The 18,883-nt window shown below is 44.0% G+C and overlaps 1 protein-coding gene across 1 annotated transcript in view; it reads right to left on the bottom strand.

Annotated features, from left to right (window-relative positions):
- The window catches only part of zbtb16a (zinc finger and BTB domain containing 16a), a gene marked incomplete at its 3' end in the record, with an annotated part of 156,041 nt that overhangs the window by 53,965 nt on the left and 83,193 nt on the right, over nt 1-18,883 (bottom strand). The window contains exon 4 of the mRNA XM_080436606.1: nt 10,841-10,927. Within this exon, the coding sequence (XP_080292732.1) occupies nt 10,841-10,927 (87 nt within the window). The remainder of the gene's footprint in view (nt 1-10,840; nt 10,928-18,883) is intronic.

Here is an 18,883-nt window from a genome sequence, read left to right as displayed (position 1 = left end):
CACACACCCAACACACTTTCAGGAGTACCGCCGCCCCTCCTCAAATACCGTGTCGTCCCCCCGTTTCCCGTGGTGATGCCACAAAAGCCGCTGTGCCCACCATGACACTAAGCCATGGCCCAGAGGCTTCGGGAACGCTGGGGCCCAGTTGGGTACTTCTCAATGAATTGGAAGCGGGGGTGGCGGGGGGGTGGCGATGCCAACGTTTTCATTCACACTTTATCTCATTTACACATAAACACACATATCCCCTGTTCACACACACACACACACACACACACACACACACAGGCCGCAGATTCCTTGCCACGGCGGATGATTACTACTGGGTCTCTCGGTGGCCGGCCGCGCTGCCCGGCCCCCGCATGGTATCCATCAGCCACTGACTGAAAGTGTGTCTTCCTCCGCCTGGAAAACTCATTTAGATCCTATCTGTGGGGAAAAATTGTTTTGGATGGCGAGAAAGGGAGGGGGCCGGTGGGGGGGGGGGGGGGGGTGAAGTAGTGGTAGCACTAGTAGTAGAAGAAAAAGAAGAAGAAGAAGAAGTGACTGTAGTCTGGCTGGAGCTTCATTTAATTGAGCCACTGATAGAGCCTCAGACCACTCGTACCGCTCTGACTTTGGAAGGGGAGTGGAAGTGAACGGGCGAGCAAGCCAGGAGGAGGGAGAGGACAAAGACTTATTTGTTTGGAACAGTAGTTCTCAAAGTTTTTCGTGCCAAGAACCCCCAGATTGATATACATTTGGCCGCAGACCCCCCAATCTGAAACTCTTTTTGTGCCAGAGAAGATTTGTGTTAAAAAAAAAACATTTATGCAAAATGTTCTAATACTTTCAAGATTAAAACAAATATATATTCAAAAATAGCAGATGTGCAAGCTTGCAGTGAGCTTGTATATCTGCTATTTTGTATTTTTGTATGAGAGAGAGAGAAGGAGAAAGAGAGAGAGAGAGAGATACAGACAGCACCATCACCTGGGAGGACAGCGGCAACCATCCTGTCCACCAATCACTGTCAAGCTGTGCTGACAGGCTGATCAGTCATCCAATCACTAAGGCAATAATATGTCACCGCTGATGCGATAGCGACTCGACACGTTAAGCCATCACAAAAAGACACAATTATGTCCATCTAAACACTCCGCCGCTGAAATTACCCAAGAGTACCAACAGTTTAAGATTGGCTAAAGCTCATTCTGTAGACCTTCAGATTAAAACACATGAACCCTAGTATTCCCATTCTGGGGGGCAAACATTCGTCTGCGACGCATGGTGAGCTTGTAGATCGGCTATTTTCTGCAAGGAGGGTTGGTGTAGAGCAGTGGTTCTCAAACCTTATCATGTCAAGGACCCCCACATTGATGTGTATTTGGCTGCGGACCCCTAATCTCAAAAATATGCTTGGGACCTCCAGAAGCAAAGATTTGAGATAAACATTTTCGCATAAAAAAAATATATATATTCCATAATTTGCACACATTTTCAAGATTTTTTCGAAAATAGCAGATCTACAAGCACATATAGTGCGTCACGATAAGGCCCCCTGGGGGCCCCAGGACCCACTTTGGCAACCACTGGTGTAGAGGGAAATACTAGCGGACCTAGTATAGAACCCTGGGGAACCCGATCAACTAATAAACGGTTTAAAGAGGTTACGTGAACAGTGTCTCTACCTGCCTGGTCTGATGTCAATGCCTGGATGTTATAACACTGAGTAGACAACAGAAATATCTAACAGTCTACGATCTAACTAAGGCTTTCTGTCACTGTAATTGCAGGTTAAGCAAGAGTGAAAACATCTTGCATTTCACCGAGGACTGTGGGATAGAAAAAGACGTAAAAGACATGATGTCCCTGACAAGCACTTAAGGAGGTCAGTACAGACGGTGGCAAATTAAAGGGAAAAAAAAAAGTAAATGAGCGGAGAAACATAATGAATGCGTTTGCTTCCATACAAAGTGTGCTGCATGACACAATTAAGCTATTAACCACTTTTAACCTCCGTATTTTGCATGTATTATAGGGGGAAAAAAACGTTTAAAAAGATGTCATAAATGTAATGAATTTCAAAGAATAGCTCACCAGAGTGAGACACCTCACTCATATTATCAGAGAACTGGACTCACCGTTGAGCTCCCTGGTTACGACTATTAGGTCACATAGATTCTACTACAGAAAACCAACGGCCAACATAAATACTGTACATGGCCCCACCGTCGATATTTTGCCGCCGTGGCTCAGAGTGAAATAGAATCCAGTTAAAACCAGCCCTTCAATTTCACACAGCCTGAGGCTACCACCAACTGTCAACTACATTATGCTCTAATGGAACACGCGTGCGCGCATTGTATGGTGCAGCAGTAAAATTGTATAATGCATATAATTGTCTGATGAAGTACTGTAGCGACTGCCTTTCGCCACGTTAGATCAAAGCCTTAACCACTTTCAACCTGGTGTCCCCATTTTGCCCGTGTCATTATATTTGTCCTTAAAATAAATAAAATAAAATACAAAAGAAAAGCACACACAAAAATGGCACGAAAATAGCCAATTGCTATGCTCCAGTTTGCTGATCTACATTGACAACTATCATACAATGAACTTAAGAGGTAAAGATGATGATGATGAAGGAGGCATGAGCTCGGCTCTAGGCTCTCCCTAGGCTGGCAGAGGGAGTGTAGCGCCCAGGACTACATAGGCAATTGGCACTGGGTGAAAAAAATGGGTTACAAAATCGTGGGATAAAAATGCAGAGAAAAAAAGAGGTAAAGATGCCTAATAAAGACCAAAACGTTGTCAACGTTTATACGTTGGCTATTCACAAGCTCACAGCGTGCCACGCTACGAGCTTGTTCTATTGTTCTATTTTTTTTTTATCTTTGGAAAATATCGGAAAGGTTAATAATAATAATAATACAAATTATAATTTGGAATTCTTTAAACATAAATCTTTTTTTAGGGGGTCCCTGGCACAAACAAAAATCAGATGGGGGGGGTCCTTGGCACGAAAACCTTAGCGCTTCCCCAGACAGTACAGTTACAGTTCAACGGGTGCATAGCAGGGCTTGTACAGCACTCCATACCTGCACTGACCCTGGATGCCCTCTGTGGGGGCAACCGGCTAGCCAAACGCAAACAGATGGAGAGTCTGCCGGGTTGACGGTGAACAGCTTGTGCTATTATTAATGAGTCGGAGGAAAAAAAAAAGAATATTATAAATATAATTTTATGTAATTACTGAAAGCAGAGCAGCGATGAGAAGAAGAACTCCAGGGGTTGAGATGCTCTGGTGTCTAGTGCGCGTTTGTGTGTCTATACTTGTGTTTCTTTGCTTATGAGGGGCCAAATGTCACAAGTATGGTAGAATTAGAAAAATGTACATTATGAGGACAATCTTCCTGGTCCTCACAAGAGAAATGGCTGTTTTATGGTTGATTTTTAGTTGCGTTGTGACCTTCTAAGCTATTTTCGGTGCATCACCTAGCCACGTTTCCAGCTTGTGGATCTTTTTCTTTTGATGCTTTTGATCATACTGTAGTATGAACACAAGTAGGACATTCATTTACGACAAACCACAAAAAGTTAGAATATGGAAATAAGAGGTTTCTGGTCGACAGCAACGATACGTCTGTGTGTGTGCGTGTGCGTGTGTGTGCGCGTGTGTGCGTGTGTGTGTGGGGGGGTGGGGGGGGGCGTGACGGGTAGAGGAGAAATGGCACGTGCATGTACTTATGTGACCGTGATTTCATATAAACAGCGAAGCTGAGATTGATCAGTGAGTCAAAGGGAATCGCTTCCATGGTGTGTGTGTGTGTGTGTGTGTGTGTGTGTGTGCGGGCTTGTGTGTCTGTCTGCGTGTGTAATTGCACACGCATGTGTGCATGCCCATGTGTGTGCTGTCGCTCGGGCCAGGAGAATATTTGCATTGCTTATCGCCAGCCTAATGCTCACTGACAAGTTAATAACATCACAATTAGGTAAATGCTAAACAGATGCCAGCGCTGGCCTAATGTGATTGAGACAATCGACACTTTTGACGTGACCCTTGTGTAGCTCTGCTATTGGCCTCATTTGCCTGAGTGACATGAGGACTGTGTGTGTGTGTGTGTGTGTGTGTGTGTGCGTGCGTGCGCAGGCATGTGTGACAGTGTGTGTGTGTGTGTGTGTGTGTGTAAAGTAACTGATTGGATGGCCACCAGTGAGAACATTCTCAGATGTGGGAGGAAGGGAAAGAAAGATGGCAAAAAGGAGAGAAAGAAAGACAGAGAAACGAAAAATCACGAAACAAAAGAACAAAAGAACGAACGTCAGGAAGCTTCATTTTCTGTTATAAGTGTGCTCTCCTGCGTCTACTCTTTTCCCTCACATTCTCCCTCTCCCTCCCTTCTCATTTCTTTCTGTAGCCAAACTATTTCTGGCTTGAGAAAAGAAAGTGTTTACTCTGTGGCCAGGGCTCTGCTGGAGTCACGCTGCGTTCCCACTGGCTAAAACCCACCATCGCAACTCCATGGTTTGCATATTTTCCCCGTATTACAAGACTTTAAAAAAAGACACGCAGAGTGTAGCCCCCACCTATTGTACTTTCTCTGGGACCACTGCTGGTGTTGAGAGAGACAGAGAGAAAAGGGAGAGAGAGAGATCATGCAAAACAACAACATCGGTGGTTGAATGACAAATGCTCGCGAGGCCCACATACTCAAATGTTGTTCTACAACAAGCAATGCAATACATCACATGGCAATCCTTCTGCTACCCGTCATCCAAACCAAGCGTTCTGGTGGAATCCTGCGGCACTCAAGCATGGCAGAGACCACCAAAGAGACCAAGAGAGAGAGAGAGAAGGGAAAGAAGTAACACACATGTGTCCTCCTGATCACCCTTCTCCTTTCTTTTTTTTATCAACAAAGAAAACTAAATACTAGGTGGTGTTCCTTCCCGACGACAATTCCAATAAAAAAAATATCGGAATCGGTCCAGGGACTCTCAGGGTTCTATGAGGGGGTTCCAAATGTAACTCTGAAGAGTGTACAAATGGAACCAAATGGGTCCATTTGGTTCCATTTGTACACTCTCAGAGTTATGGGGATCCTTGAAATTTAAAGGTTTGAGAACCACTGATCTAGGAATAAATACAAATTATACAAATATATAAAACAGTAGTGCAGCATCAACTGAAACATTCAAAATAACTGATTGCTGTAAATGACATATCGTGTGATAAATTATGTGGTATGGGGAATCGACTGGCATATACTCACCGATACCGGCATTTTAGGCAGAATCGGCAGCTTTTCCCGATACTGGTATCGGTATCGGATCATCTCTACTAAATACTTTGCCAGGAGTTACAGTACACCCACAGAATCAATTCTCAGGGCCGATTGTTAAGTTGGCCCGCATGGTGTGGAGATTAGCGCGGAGGAAGTCACATTAGGACACTGGAGTCCCGTGGAAGACGCACACACAGACAGTGTTCTTTGTTGCTTAACTTGCTAAAAACCTTAAGGCATGTCGTGATATTTTGATACTCCCCGTCTGCGACGTGGCAAAAATTAGACACACGTCGGGAGCCTTAATGCGACTCACAAGAGCTGTTGGCTCGGGAAGGCGAGGAGATGACTGCATGCAGGCGGGTAGTGTACCAATGTGTGTCTGTGTGCCTGGGTGTCAGGTTGTGCCACACTTTCTTCGCACTGCGTAGTGCGCGTGTGTGTGCGTGTGGTGGGGAGGGGGGTGCATGCCGACGTACACGTGGGTGGACAGTGGGTAAACACAGCCGCATGATCTTGTTTTGCTCATGGAGAGCTTGGGATCCTGACTCCCCTGTGTGTCAGAGACCTTATCAGTTAACCACTTAAGCCCTATATACTTTGTCGTACGACAATTAGACAAGCTCACAACGCATTGTTATGAGCCGATTTTGTGTGTGTGTATATATATATATATATAAAACAATATAATGACAGAATAGAGACGCCTTGATTGAAGGGGGTTAAATGTCTTGACAATTATAAATTATGACAGCTTCAAGCCTGATGTTGGATTACCTTTTTTTCATGTATTGTTTCATCTGTGGATTATTATTATTATTACAGAAAAACAAGGTAATGAAGTAAGTTTGAGTAAAAGGGTCATCACAAGTTATTTGAACCCAACCATTCGAAATCGCTTTTTGGATGTTTGCCCAGCAGTCAAAATCATAACTTTTAATTATATGATGTGGAAACAAGGACAAGCACTGTAAATAGCGCCTACATATTTACACGATACATCACTAAACCAATTATTCAACTGCCAAAGTTGTTTTCAATTCACGCATATTCACGTGTTCGATCAATCATTTCACCCCCTATAAATTAATATAGAAATCAGTTTCAAATGGAGAGAGGGAGAGAGAGAGAGAGAGAGAGAGAGAGAGAGAGAGAGCGGTTAAGTCAGACAGCAGCTGACTTGCATGTAGCTGACCCAAGGAGGTGCCACAATAGTGTCCATTCATGGGAACAAGGAGCATCACCACCCAGAAATGAGCGAAGCCTTTCGAGGCCAAATAGTGTCATCAGAGAACATGAGCGCTCACTGCCAAGAGTTCTGGTTTACATAACATGTGGCTTCGATTGGTCAACAATGTAGACCCCACAAAACGTCTGACATAAATTTGTTTGGCGTTTGGGGGTCTTTGGTTGATGTACCTTAATGCCTGCTGGCTGGGAAGATGAGAGCTGGATGTTTACATCGCGAGGCTGACAAACCACCCCCCCCCCCCCCCCCGCCTGACTTCCTGCCCGCAACTGTGACCAGGGGTCATTACCTATTTATAAAAGAGGACGCAACATCCAAGACATACATAAGCGTCAGTGGGACCCAGGATAAGGGTCCCTGCTGCTGTTAACCCATTAAGACCAGGAACGCATCTGTGTCATTTTAGATTGTGGTCGTATTTTATACTTTGGCTATTCCAAAATAGCAGATATATAAAAATGTTGTTTAAAAATATATATTCAAAGATTTGAACACATTTTCACGATATCTTTCTCGGTGCCACACTATCAGCTTGTATATCCACTATTTTTGAATGGCCAAAGTATTAAATAATGGTTATAGGCTGTAGCTAAAAATCTAAAATTACACAGATGCGTTCCCGGTTTGAATGGTTTAAGTAACATGTTTCTGTTTTGGTTGGATGGGCATGTGACTTGTAGACAGGCCTTCAAGACTAACGAATAGGAATAGGAGGAATAGGAGGTTAACATTGCACCCTCTGCAAAATGTTGCTGGAAGAGAAAGAACGAGGGAGAGAGAGAGAGAAGGGGATCGAGAGAAAGAGAGAAAAAAAAGAAAAGTACCAACTCTCACAAATCTCAGCCTAAATCGTACACCAGTCACTGGCTGTGGGAAAGCGAGCTGGTGGTTAAAGCGCCGTCAACCCTCTGGTTACTGTTGAGCTAAGATAAATAATACTTTACCTGCCACAATACAGCACTGCAAACACACACACACACGCACCCACACGTACACCAACTCAACACGCATGTGTGCACACAAAGCAAACGAGGGGAGGGAACTTCTTTTTAGACCACTTGAACCAAGGACACCGTATCTCGGTGTGTATATTGTATATATGGGTCGAAATCAAACTGAGAGCGAGTCAGACAGAAGATTGGCCGAGCCGCACGTTTTCGGAGCCCATTTTTCAAACCCTATAAGCCTTAGGTGGGGAGTGGGGTGTGGGGTGGGGGGCCTTCAGAGGCAGCCGGGCGTAGGGACATGGCCGCTACCGCTGCTGCTGTTGCTGCTGCTGCTGTTTCAGTTGCCTGGCAGGAAGGCTTGTCTGTCTGTGGCTAAGACTGGGGCTGCCCCCCCTCCCCCCCACTCCCCCCGCCCCCATCATCCCCTCTCGTTTTTTGCTCCAGACTGGAATGCTATATTTAGAGTGTGCCTTTCCGCTGTTATGGCTGTCAGATCATTAGCCTCGTTTAACCCTTCTTTACCTCGGGCAAGCCGACTGGCGGAGGGGACGGGGGCCCCACAGGACTACCCCCCCCCCCCCCCCCCCCCCATCGCCTGGTCAAACACCAGGTTGGTGGGTGGGTGGGGGCTTGTCAAGTGGGGGTAGCCCTGAGACATGCATGGAAGAAAATGGGGGAGGGGGGGGCGACACCCAGTGGTAGGTGCTACTGGGAGCCTTTGAGGTCAGAGGCTGATGAACACAATGATGATGATGATGATGATGATGATAATGATGATGATGATGATTTGTCAAGGAACTCTGGCTAATTTTAGGGAAACAGTTTCCTGTGTAGAATAATGTGTTGGCAGCAAGTCTGTTCTGCTCATTCTGAAAATAAAAGTCAAGCAATTAACCAGAACGAAGAACCCGGTCGCTACATTATGCTGTGTAGAAGGAAACTTGGATGAGGAATTATAACATTTCTCTTTTGTTTTTGTCTTTTGGACCGATTTGCAACAGAGATACGAGGAAATAGAAGAGAAGATTTGTTTGGCTTTTTCTTTTTTGTTGTGGATAATTGAGCCAATCTCAGACCTGGCGCAGCAGTAAACTGTAGGTCACGCACACAGATGGTCCCTCTGCTTTGATTTTCTGAAGTACAAATGAAAACAAATTATACTTAAAACCTTGGATGCACGCCGTGTGTTGTGTATACCAAAGCGCTGCGAGCTTGCGTAGATCTGCTATTTTCGGTGCACAACACCAGCGCGCGACTAAGAATAAATCAGGCTTCAGGAATACCCCCCAACCCCTCGCTCTCTCTCTCTTCATGTGAACACTGTCTCTAAAAGGGGGAGAAACCCGAGACAACCTTTCCATCTAAACTGAAGGGCTTCATCAACAACATAAGACCATGGTGCATCTGCTGTGGGAGGATTTACTTCCCTCTATTTACATCCTGGCACCTAGGTCTGCCATCCTCCTCTTCCTCATCTTCATGGCGAGCGCTGATAAACAACCGTGGACCTGCCAAGTTCCCCAGCTTGTTGATTACAGTCTGGGCCGTGTCATCCATCTCTGGAGTGCATGGCGGCGGTGACTCAGGAGGTATAGAGAGAGACCGCAGCAGTCTGGGATACATGAGCGGAAGGTCCCCGGTTCGATGCCCGGCGGGCTCCTTGGTTGTCCTTGAGCAAAGTTGCTGGACCCCCCTGACTGCTATTTAACCGATGAGGTGCGGACGCAGCGTCCGCCGTCGATATGTGAATGGGTTAATGTGAGGCATACATTCTCATTAACCCATTCAATCCGGGAACGCATCCGTGTCATTTTAGATTTGAGCTATAACCATTATTATCTTTGGCTATTCAAGAGGAGCAGATATAGAAGCACATAGCGCGACTTTGTTACAGCTTGTAGATTTTTGAAAAATCGTGAAAATGTGTGCAAATCTTTCAATATATATATTTTTTTAAAGCGAACATTTGTAACTCAAATCTTTGCTTCTGGAGATCCCTGGAACAAAAATATTTTGCAAATATATATTCACAGATTTGCACACATTTTCAAAATTTTTCAAAAATAGCAGATGTACAAGCTTATATATGCTTGTATATCTTTGAATAGCCAAAGACGTCTAAAATGACAGAGATGCTTTGCCGGATTGAATGGGTTAAGATTGAATGGGTTAAGATTGAATGGGTTAAGACCTGAGGGCCGAGTCTACAAATGCCTTCTAAATCAGTTAGTTCTCACACTTTCAAGATTATCATTTTTTTTATCCAAAAATAGCAGATGTAGAAGCTGGCCGCTGTGAGCTTGTATATCTGCTATTTTTGAATAGCCAATGCAAAAATCTAAAATGACTGAAATGTTTGGTTTTTAATGGGTTAAAGAGCTTAGCATGGCTGGATGATTAGAAGCGCTGTACTGTACATAGGGGCGCTGCATGTGTAGGGGCTTAGTGGGTAGAAAGGCCATGTGTTAATCAGAAGGTCACCGGTTCGTCCCCCGTCCCTGTCCAGAATACGTGTCAAAGTGTCCCTGAGCAAACCACTTGACCCCTACCGCTTGAATAAACACTATAGCGTCCCTATGCGGGCCACGTCATACTCATAACGGGCAAACATTCTGTGAATATAGCAGATCTACAAGCTCTGTGGGCTATTTTCAGGCACAGGGATTTGGTGCAGTAGACGGGAAAAAAGCAGGGGCCCAAGGGACAGACCCCTGAAGTAGACAGACATAAGTATATATATATATAGGGTTTAAGTTGATAAGGGCGCGGCTCAGGGCTCTCATTGGATTCATTCACATTGCTATTCAATTACAAGAACAAACACAGCTGATGCATTGTGATTGTGATCCAGTCCAATTCGATATGTGGCGCTACTTTTATGCTTGATGTAGCTCATCATTAGCAAGTGGTCCTGCTAAAACATTACACCGCTGCTTATTACCCATGAAACAGCGTTTTAGCGAGGTAATCATTTCAAACCGGACAGGGAGCATAAAGCTAGATTTATACTTCATTGTGCAACGGCGTCATGCACACACCAAAATGAGGCGATCTGTAAGCTCACAAAGTCTTATTTTGGTTTGAGACGCAGTTGTAAAAAAAACACAAATTAGGCATCGACACGGACCGAATGAAGCCAAGATGGAGATTTCACTGCCTTTATGAATAATTTGTTCTCTCATGGTGTGTGTAGGTGGTAAGTGTATGTATATAAATGTTCCACAACCTTGGCACAGTAGTCAGTCTGTATGTCTGACTTGTGCTTTCTAAATCCATTTGGCTGTGTGTGTGTGTGTGTGTGTGTGTGTGTGTGTGTGTGTGTGTGTGTGTGTGTGTGTGTGTGTGTGTGTGTGTGTGTGTGTGTGTGTTCTTACCAGTGTGAATCTGTCGGTGGGCCTCCAAGGATTCCTCTGTCTGGAACTGAGCACCGCACTGGTCACACACTATGGCCTTCTCGCCAGCTAGAAAATAAGAGACATGGGGATTAATATATTGCTGTTGTCCGGCAGAAACCTCCTATCTCTATATTCTAACTAATGCCCTACTTGATCATACTACAGTGTCACACATAAAAACGATGAAAAAAAACAAACAACTTTTGCTGTTTTTGAATTTGAATCCTGAAAACTCACAGTTTTGGACGTATGAGGTTTCCATAGAAGGTTTCCAGGCGATATGCAAACAGAGATACATTTACAGGAGCACATATACTCTGCTGTGATGGAAAAACATGACAATGGTTTGTCAGACACAATTCCACACCTTTCACATATCACGTGTTTTATGCGGTTTGCCTTCAATTGTGGTGGAATTATGGACGCAATACACCTGCAATGTTCAAACTATTTAGGGTGGTTTGTACAGAGCAAACATAGAATATATCACTACATAATCAATATGCATGTGATTTGGCAGTGTGAATTGAACATTGTAAATGGAAAGTTGGCACAAGAACACAGTAACCTGAATTGGATTTATACAATAAAATCATCATCAGTGTTCAATTAGAGTGTAAAAAAGGATCCTTAAAAAAAAGGGACAGTAAATTAACACTGAGGGCTTTATGGTGTACAGAGTTATAGAGTTTGAATATAACGACAGTTCAGTATTTGATTGAATAATGTGTGAGTTGAAACCAATGATGCACACAGTATGTCACCAGTCAAATCTATGCCAATCCCACATTTGGTTCCCAACCTGTGAGAACACATGATTTTGGGGGGTCCCCAGATGACAGTGAAGTGACAATTTAAGGACTTTTAAGACCTTTTTAATACCTAGAAAAGAATTACTGCATCAAAAGTAATCAACAAACTATACAAACTGGTCAAACTTTGCCAAAATTGTCAGATATTATAAGAGGCAAAAACTGTGACAATAGCCGATCTACAAGCTCACAACGTTGTTTTCACAATATTTATCTGTGGAACTGAGTCAAACTAAATTGAATGTCTCAACTCCTACAATTCCAAGTGCTTGTCAGGATGGGGGGTCCTCAGTTCAAATATTATTACTTTGGAGGGTCACAGCCTGAAAAGGTTGAGATCTGCTTGAGAACTGCTCTAAAGCACAGATGCAAACTATAATGAAGTCATGTAAATAATATGTTAATATGTGTGATCAGGAAATAACTAAAAACAGTTGCACATGCTCAATGCATGCTGACATTACATACTGTAGTCAACATGCATTGACCATGTATTATATGCATGTGTTATTCAAAGACACAACCATATTAATTTCAAAATATCTTTTTTGGTGTGTGACATCCGCTGTTTAAAGCTCTGGCATTCGTATTCACAGTGTTCCAGACAGTATTCGCAGATGTTTCAATATCCAGTGAAACATTCAGCAGTGGACAGGAATTTTATGGGTGATGGGAATCTTGCACATTACATCTGGTCTAGAAGTAAGAATGGTTGTGAAATTATTTAGAGAGTGGGACCAAACATATGAAGTCGGGCTGGACAATATAGACTACATCAAATACCACAATATTTCTGACCAAATTCCTTGATATAGATAACATATTGTGACAATATACAGTATACAGATTTTCCAAATATTCAAAATTAGCTAAAAAGGACGATCTACAAGCTCACAACAACGTGTCACATCGCAATGTGATGTACGTTTTTTTTTTTACATTTGTTAAAGCTTAAAATAGACTCTTAAAATAGATTCCTCTTTTACCCTTACTATCTTGCTACAAGTTTTCCGGTTTAGCAAAGTCCTCATGTGTCGAGACTTCCATATAACTTATATAACTTTGTTTTACAGCCAGCAATGTACTGTAACCTGTGCTGTTTATACAGGCGTGTCAAGTAGAAGGGCAGAGATTTCAGTTGCACCGGCATGTTTAATGCTACGCTGGGCTTCTATGCCTGTGTAAAACCTTGCAGTGGTGGAAAGTAACCAAGTACAAGTACACCTTTGAGGTATTTTTAACTTTTTACTGGAGTATTTTCAATTTTCAATACTTTATACTTCTACTCCCGCTACAACTCAGAGGCAAATATTGTAGTTACTCGACTAAAATGATTTGAAAACTTTAGTTACTAGTTACTTTGCAGATTTTGATTATTATTACAAAACAAGCTTGTAGATCTGCTATTTTCAAAAGATTTTAATACATTTTGAATGCTTGTGAAATGGGACATTCTGCATAATGAGTACTTTTGCTTTTGGTACTTTTAAGTATATTTTGTTGGCAATACTTTTACTCAAGTAAATTTAGAATTCCGGACTTTTACTTGTAACAGAGTATTTCTACATTATGGTATTGATACTTTTACTTAAGTAACACAAATATAAGTACTTCTTCCACCACTGCAGCCTTGTAGCGCTGAGGAGGGAGCGATTGGCATGCACAAATAGAGGGTTGCTGGTGGAGGCCAGATCGGTTCAGATCAGGCCCAGGCACTGAGCTTTTATGGCTTGGCAACGAGCACTGTACATGCCATACGCATCACACACGCACACGTGAGTACTCGCGCACATGCGGAGTCCAGATGTTAAGCAGGTGCGTGTGTGTATGTGCGTGTGTGTGTGTGTGTGTGTGTGAGAGAGAGTGTGCGCGCATGAGTACGCCTGTCTCTTGCATTGTAGGCACAGAGTGATCTCTCTAAATCAGTCCTTGGTTTGTTCTTGGCACCATCTCCTGGGTTACAACACCTCCAGAGAGAGAGAGGGGGGGAAAGAGAGAGAGAAGAGAGAGAGACAGAGAGAGAGAGAGAGAGAGCGAGCGAGCAGGCAAGCGCCACACAGTGAAAACAGGAAGTCAATTCTTAGATGACAAAAAAAAAAAAAAGTTTAGGAGATGGCTTGTGGGTTTTGCAACCACAGTGACATTAGGGAACAGCCTGTACTGTAATAAAGTCCTTCCAAAAGCAGAAATGACACACGCACACACATACATGACACAGTGTGCCTGCCAGTTGAGGGCTTATGCAACTGTGTTTGTGCTTTTCCAAAAAAAAATTTGGCTCCCAAGTTGGTCGTTGCCAAGTCCCTGCTGTGGTCCCGGTCGCTCACCCACACACCCAAACCGATTCAAGGCCGACTAGATCAGTGGTTCTCAAGCGTTTTAATTTCAGAATGTACAAATGTAACCTGTAAGGGTTACATTTGGACCCCCTCAAGGAACCCTGATGGTCCCTGGACCCCACTTTGAGAACCACTGGACTAGATCATAAGTGTGTGTGTGTGTGTGTGTGTGTGTGTGTGTGTGTGTGTGTGTGTGTGTGTGTGTGTGTGTGTGTGTGTGTGTGTGTGTGTGTGTGTGTGTGTGTGTGTAAGCATCCCTATACTAGACATGTCATTATAGGCAAACAGTCGGTGTAAATAGAAAAACTACAAGCGTCACAATGCAACGCGTTGTGAGCTTGTGTGTCATTTTCGTGGAGTATATTTGGTGTGCAGAGGGACCAAATATCCTAGGGGATCCTGATCAAGGAAGTATATAGGGTTTAAGTGGTCCAAAGTGGTAAAAGTGTCCAAAATGTGTAAAATCACGTGGGTTTGATTCAGGTTTGATTCAAGTTCAGAGATCGACAGAGGCGGTAAACCCTGCCATTTTGTTTGGGGCTGCACTTTCAAGAGAAACTATTTGCCATATGAGCATATGGCGGTGGATATGTCAAACCAAGAGACAAGCATATGGCTGAATTAGCTAGCAAAAAGAGCCACTTAACCTTTGGAGAACGAGTCATGTAGAGGAGATGTAGACAGGTTCTTAATAACTGCCGCCCACCATCCCTCTGATGTCACATTTGCATTAATCACATGGTTCCCTTTCACTGTAGTCTCCGATTTATTATTATCAGACCGACTATAATTACTGCTTTACAAGGTTGACTCCAGGCCAATCTACACTGCATTCCATGTAGGACCAGAGACCTTTTCGTAAATTGATTGAGTTGACATACACAGTGCCTGGCAGATAACTTAGGCTATGTTGTCAGACAAAACTCGTTTTATTTTTTCCAGATTGGATTGAGATTGGTTTGATCAAGTCTGAACAGCAAAAGAAAAAAAATCTGATTTGAACCACATTCCTAGGTGGTTTGAAAAGCGATTCAAATCTAATTCTAAAGATGTGTCTCAGTGTGGCATTGTGAGCTTGTAGTACAGCAGAGTCTAAATTAAGCATTACTCGCGCCTATATGTCGTTATGACGGCGACCGATGTTGAATGGTCGACGGTGTCTGAATAAACAAATCCCATCTGATCACTTGCAAATACAAGGATGGACAGTCAGTACTAAAGATCAGATTTGGGAAACAAATAGATTTGCTTACAGTGTGAATAAAGCCTAAGAAGAATACTTTGTCAATGCATACAACGAACTTTTTGACCCCCCTGCACGCGCGCACACACGCACGCACGCACACACACACGCACACACACACCCCTTTCATAGAGCTTAGACCACTGGTTCTCAAAGTGGGGTCCGGGATCCCCCAGTGGTCTTTGGGAGGGTTCCGAGCAAAATGAGGAACAGTTATGTTTTTCAGCTATTCAAAAATATAATAAAAAAATAATATAATAATTGTGAGCTCATAGATCTGGTGGTTTAGAATTCTTTTTTGACAAAATACAGATTCATTTCTGTTATGAGGGTCCCTGGCACTAAATCTTTTCCAATGGGGGTCTGCGGCCAAATACATTTGGCGGTCCGGCGGTCCTCAACATGAAAATGTTTGAGAACCATAGGCCGACTAAAGTAAATGCACATTTTCCCCATTACATTATTAGGGCTGTCAAAAGCAATCTCTTCTTCCCTACCGAGACAAAAAGCACACAGTGACACCAGCGTCTCTAGGCAGTGGTACAACGCCATTACCAGTGCTTTGGGAGGCCAGTAGCCGTGTGCTAAATGATCCCAGGGTGGGAGTTTAGTGCGGGGCCATGCCCCAACTTGTGGCAAAAAGACATAAATCGTCGGGGAGCTGCCAGCATGGTGCCTTGCTTCAAGGAGGATGTCGCGGGTACGTGGTGTGCCCTGTTGATCTAGGTCATTGAGGGGCACGGAGGGAGGAAAAACGCAGGGGCCACGGGAACCCAGAGCGCACCAGCCCCGGCAGCCACCCAGTGCGATGCCCCTAACCAGCGCTAAGTGGGGGCCCTCTGCTCGGTAGCAGCCGACACCCCTCAACCCCTTGCCAAATTAAAGCGATAAATCTCTGGCCCCGCTTTGATTGCAAGCTAAGGGGACTTGCTAGAGGAGAAAGAATGAGGGTGTATTTTGTGGGGTGTGGGAGGGGGGCGGGGGGGGGGGGGGGGGGGGCACCCCCTTGACATGAACTGTTACTCTCCTAGTCCTTACAAATGTGTTTAACAACCCCTCCTCCTCGGCCATCATCTGCCCGGCGTCAATTAAAAACCCATTCGAAATACGATGTAGGATCTATGACGATACGCTTTTCCTCCTTGATCCTAGAAATTGTGAATTTATTGCACCCGTTAAGGTCTCGACTTAACCACTTTGAACCCGGCATCCCTATTTTGGGCGTGTCGTTTATAGGCAAATAGTATGAAACATTTTCAATAATAGTAAAAACTAGCCAATCTACAATATCACAATACGTCATGAAGTGATGCGCTGGGAGTTTGTAGATCGGAAATTCTTACAGCTCGACACCATAATACAAGTGAATTGAGGTTATAAGTATGCAAGTAACTTGTATGTCCCTCTTAAATTGCACTAAACCATATGGAAATCCTGGTACTGCAAAAAAAATAGCGTCATTGACCCAAGTATAAATTTGGGTTTAAAGGGTCAAATAACTCCAGTCATTGTAAAATATGTGCAGCTCTCCGCAGACAGTCAGAGAGAGAGAGAAGTTAATAAAATAAATTAAAAAGGGGTCAGTAAAAGAAGTGTTCTGGTAACAGCTGGACACTTCCTCCACTCATCTGTAAGTGGGCTGGGGAGTCCTGTATCGCATTGCCACAGAGCACATAATGAGCCTTGCACAACGGTCGCTCCTAATAACACAGTGTGTGTGTGTGTGTGTGTGTGGATGGGTGAGTGTGTGGGTGGGGGGTGGGGGGGGGGGGAAGTCAGGTGCCACATGCCGCTACAGCCGCATCCTGTTTCACTTCCCCTCGCAAGAAATGTTGCACAACTTTTGTCGGGGCTCCGGTGCGTCAACAGGACATTAAGAGCGATTAGAGAGACAGAGAGATGGTACCGTCACCCCCAAGACCCTGATAAACATATCAGTCACCCCCAAGACCCTGATAAACATATCAGTCACCCCCAAGACCCTGATAAACATATCAGTCACCCCCAAGACCCAAATGAACACTGAGTCATTCCCAGCCCCGATGTACACCTGAGTCACCCCCAAGACCTGGGTGAACACCTTAGTCACCCCCCCGAGACCCCGATGAACACCTCACCATCATCCCCCAAGACCCCGACAAACACCTCACTGCCATAACCCAAGACCTCGATGAACAGACCCCGGGAGGCTCCACAGCAGCAGATGACATTTTTGTCATTATAATTTCCCTGGGTCTTGTGCAATTTAGCTCGCATGAAGATCCTTTGAATGCTGGAATCATTTGACAGAAGTGGGCTCAGTCTCTGCTAACGCTATGTACCTCGGGGAGTCCGCCAGACCAGTTCAGCGTTAGGCGCGCCACCGAGACCGAATTGCTCAGCACCGAGACTAAACGTCGCTGTGATACGCAGTTTTTTTTAAGAATGTTTAGTTTTCACTGTTGCTAGACTTAAAATACTATAAAATAAGTGTGAACCCATAGTCATATTGTATTGCTATTGAGATATTTTGGCATACAAATTTTGGTATGAACTTTTGACCATAATAATGCAGTCCCAGCGTACGTAGGCGCGTGCACCCTACCTCCAGTAGCACCTACTGTAGACTACGCATGTTTTCCTGCTTTTATCCCCGTTTTATCCCTGCAACATTGTTAGGGGAGCTTGGAAGGGGTATTATACTGTACTGTATGTGAATCCCACTGACTCTCCGCACTGCCTGTGGTCTGACTCTGCCTGGCACACACTACAAAGGGGTGGCTGATCCATATTCGTGCTTCCCGTTGCTCAGCTGCTGTGGGATTTGGGTGCTGTGCTATACAGAGGTTGACCCTTGCTTTTATTTATTTATGTTCTGCTTCTTGCAGCTGTTTACAATACTGCGAGTCTACAGCTCTTGTCTTGTTGCATTGCCTTCATAATCTGCAGTTTTCTTTGTTTCCTAACCTGAATTAGAATTTTAGCCCCCTACCGGCTCTGCCTCAAGAGGCCTTGCCTTTTGCCAGGCTGCCATTGTAACAAAGAATCTGCTCTTAAAGTCAAAGATATTTTTGATATAATCATTCACTGGTACTGTTAATACTGTATATATATATATATATATATAATGTTTTTTTCCTTTTTTGTTTTTTTCTTTTCAATATATATTCACACATACATGCAATTTGTGTCCTCTGCAATTACCCATTAACCATATTACACAGTGAGACAGTAATAAAACCAAAATAAAACCAAAATAAAAAGCAAAGACTTGCAATGGCATTAAGAGTGGTTGGCAGACATTGTGGAGTAATTGGACCCATCAGCTTCACACTCTAAACCTAATATGATTTAGGGGGAAAAAACAAAAAAACAACAACAAAAACAGAGCGAGGCATATGGTGTTGTGAAAAGGCGGACCCAAGCAATGAGTCACATCTGTGTTTGCACAACGATGTTGAACCTGCCATGAACTTGTGTGATGAGCGGAGGTTGATTTGAGTTTCCGATTGGACTCTTTTGTAGTGAGATGTCAAAGACACAAAGGCCTCCATCCCTCCACCACGGTGAGGGGTCACTCAGTGCCTTGAGGTGGGGTCACTCAGTGCCTTGAGGTAACCTGACCACCAGTCACAAACCAGCCAGCCAG

The sequence above is a fragment of the Gymnoscopelus braueri genome, assembly GCF_963280865.1.
Source record: "Gymnoscopelus braueri genome assembly, chromosome: 8".
NCBI classification, from domain to species: Eukaryota; Metazoa; Chordata; class Actinopteri; order Myctophiformes; family Myctophidae; genus Gymnoscopelus; species Gymnoscopelus braueri.
This window is presented reverse-complemented; position numbering and strand designations above follow the sequence as displayed.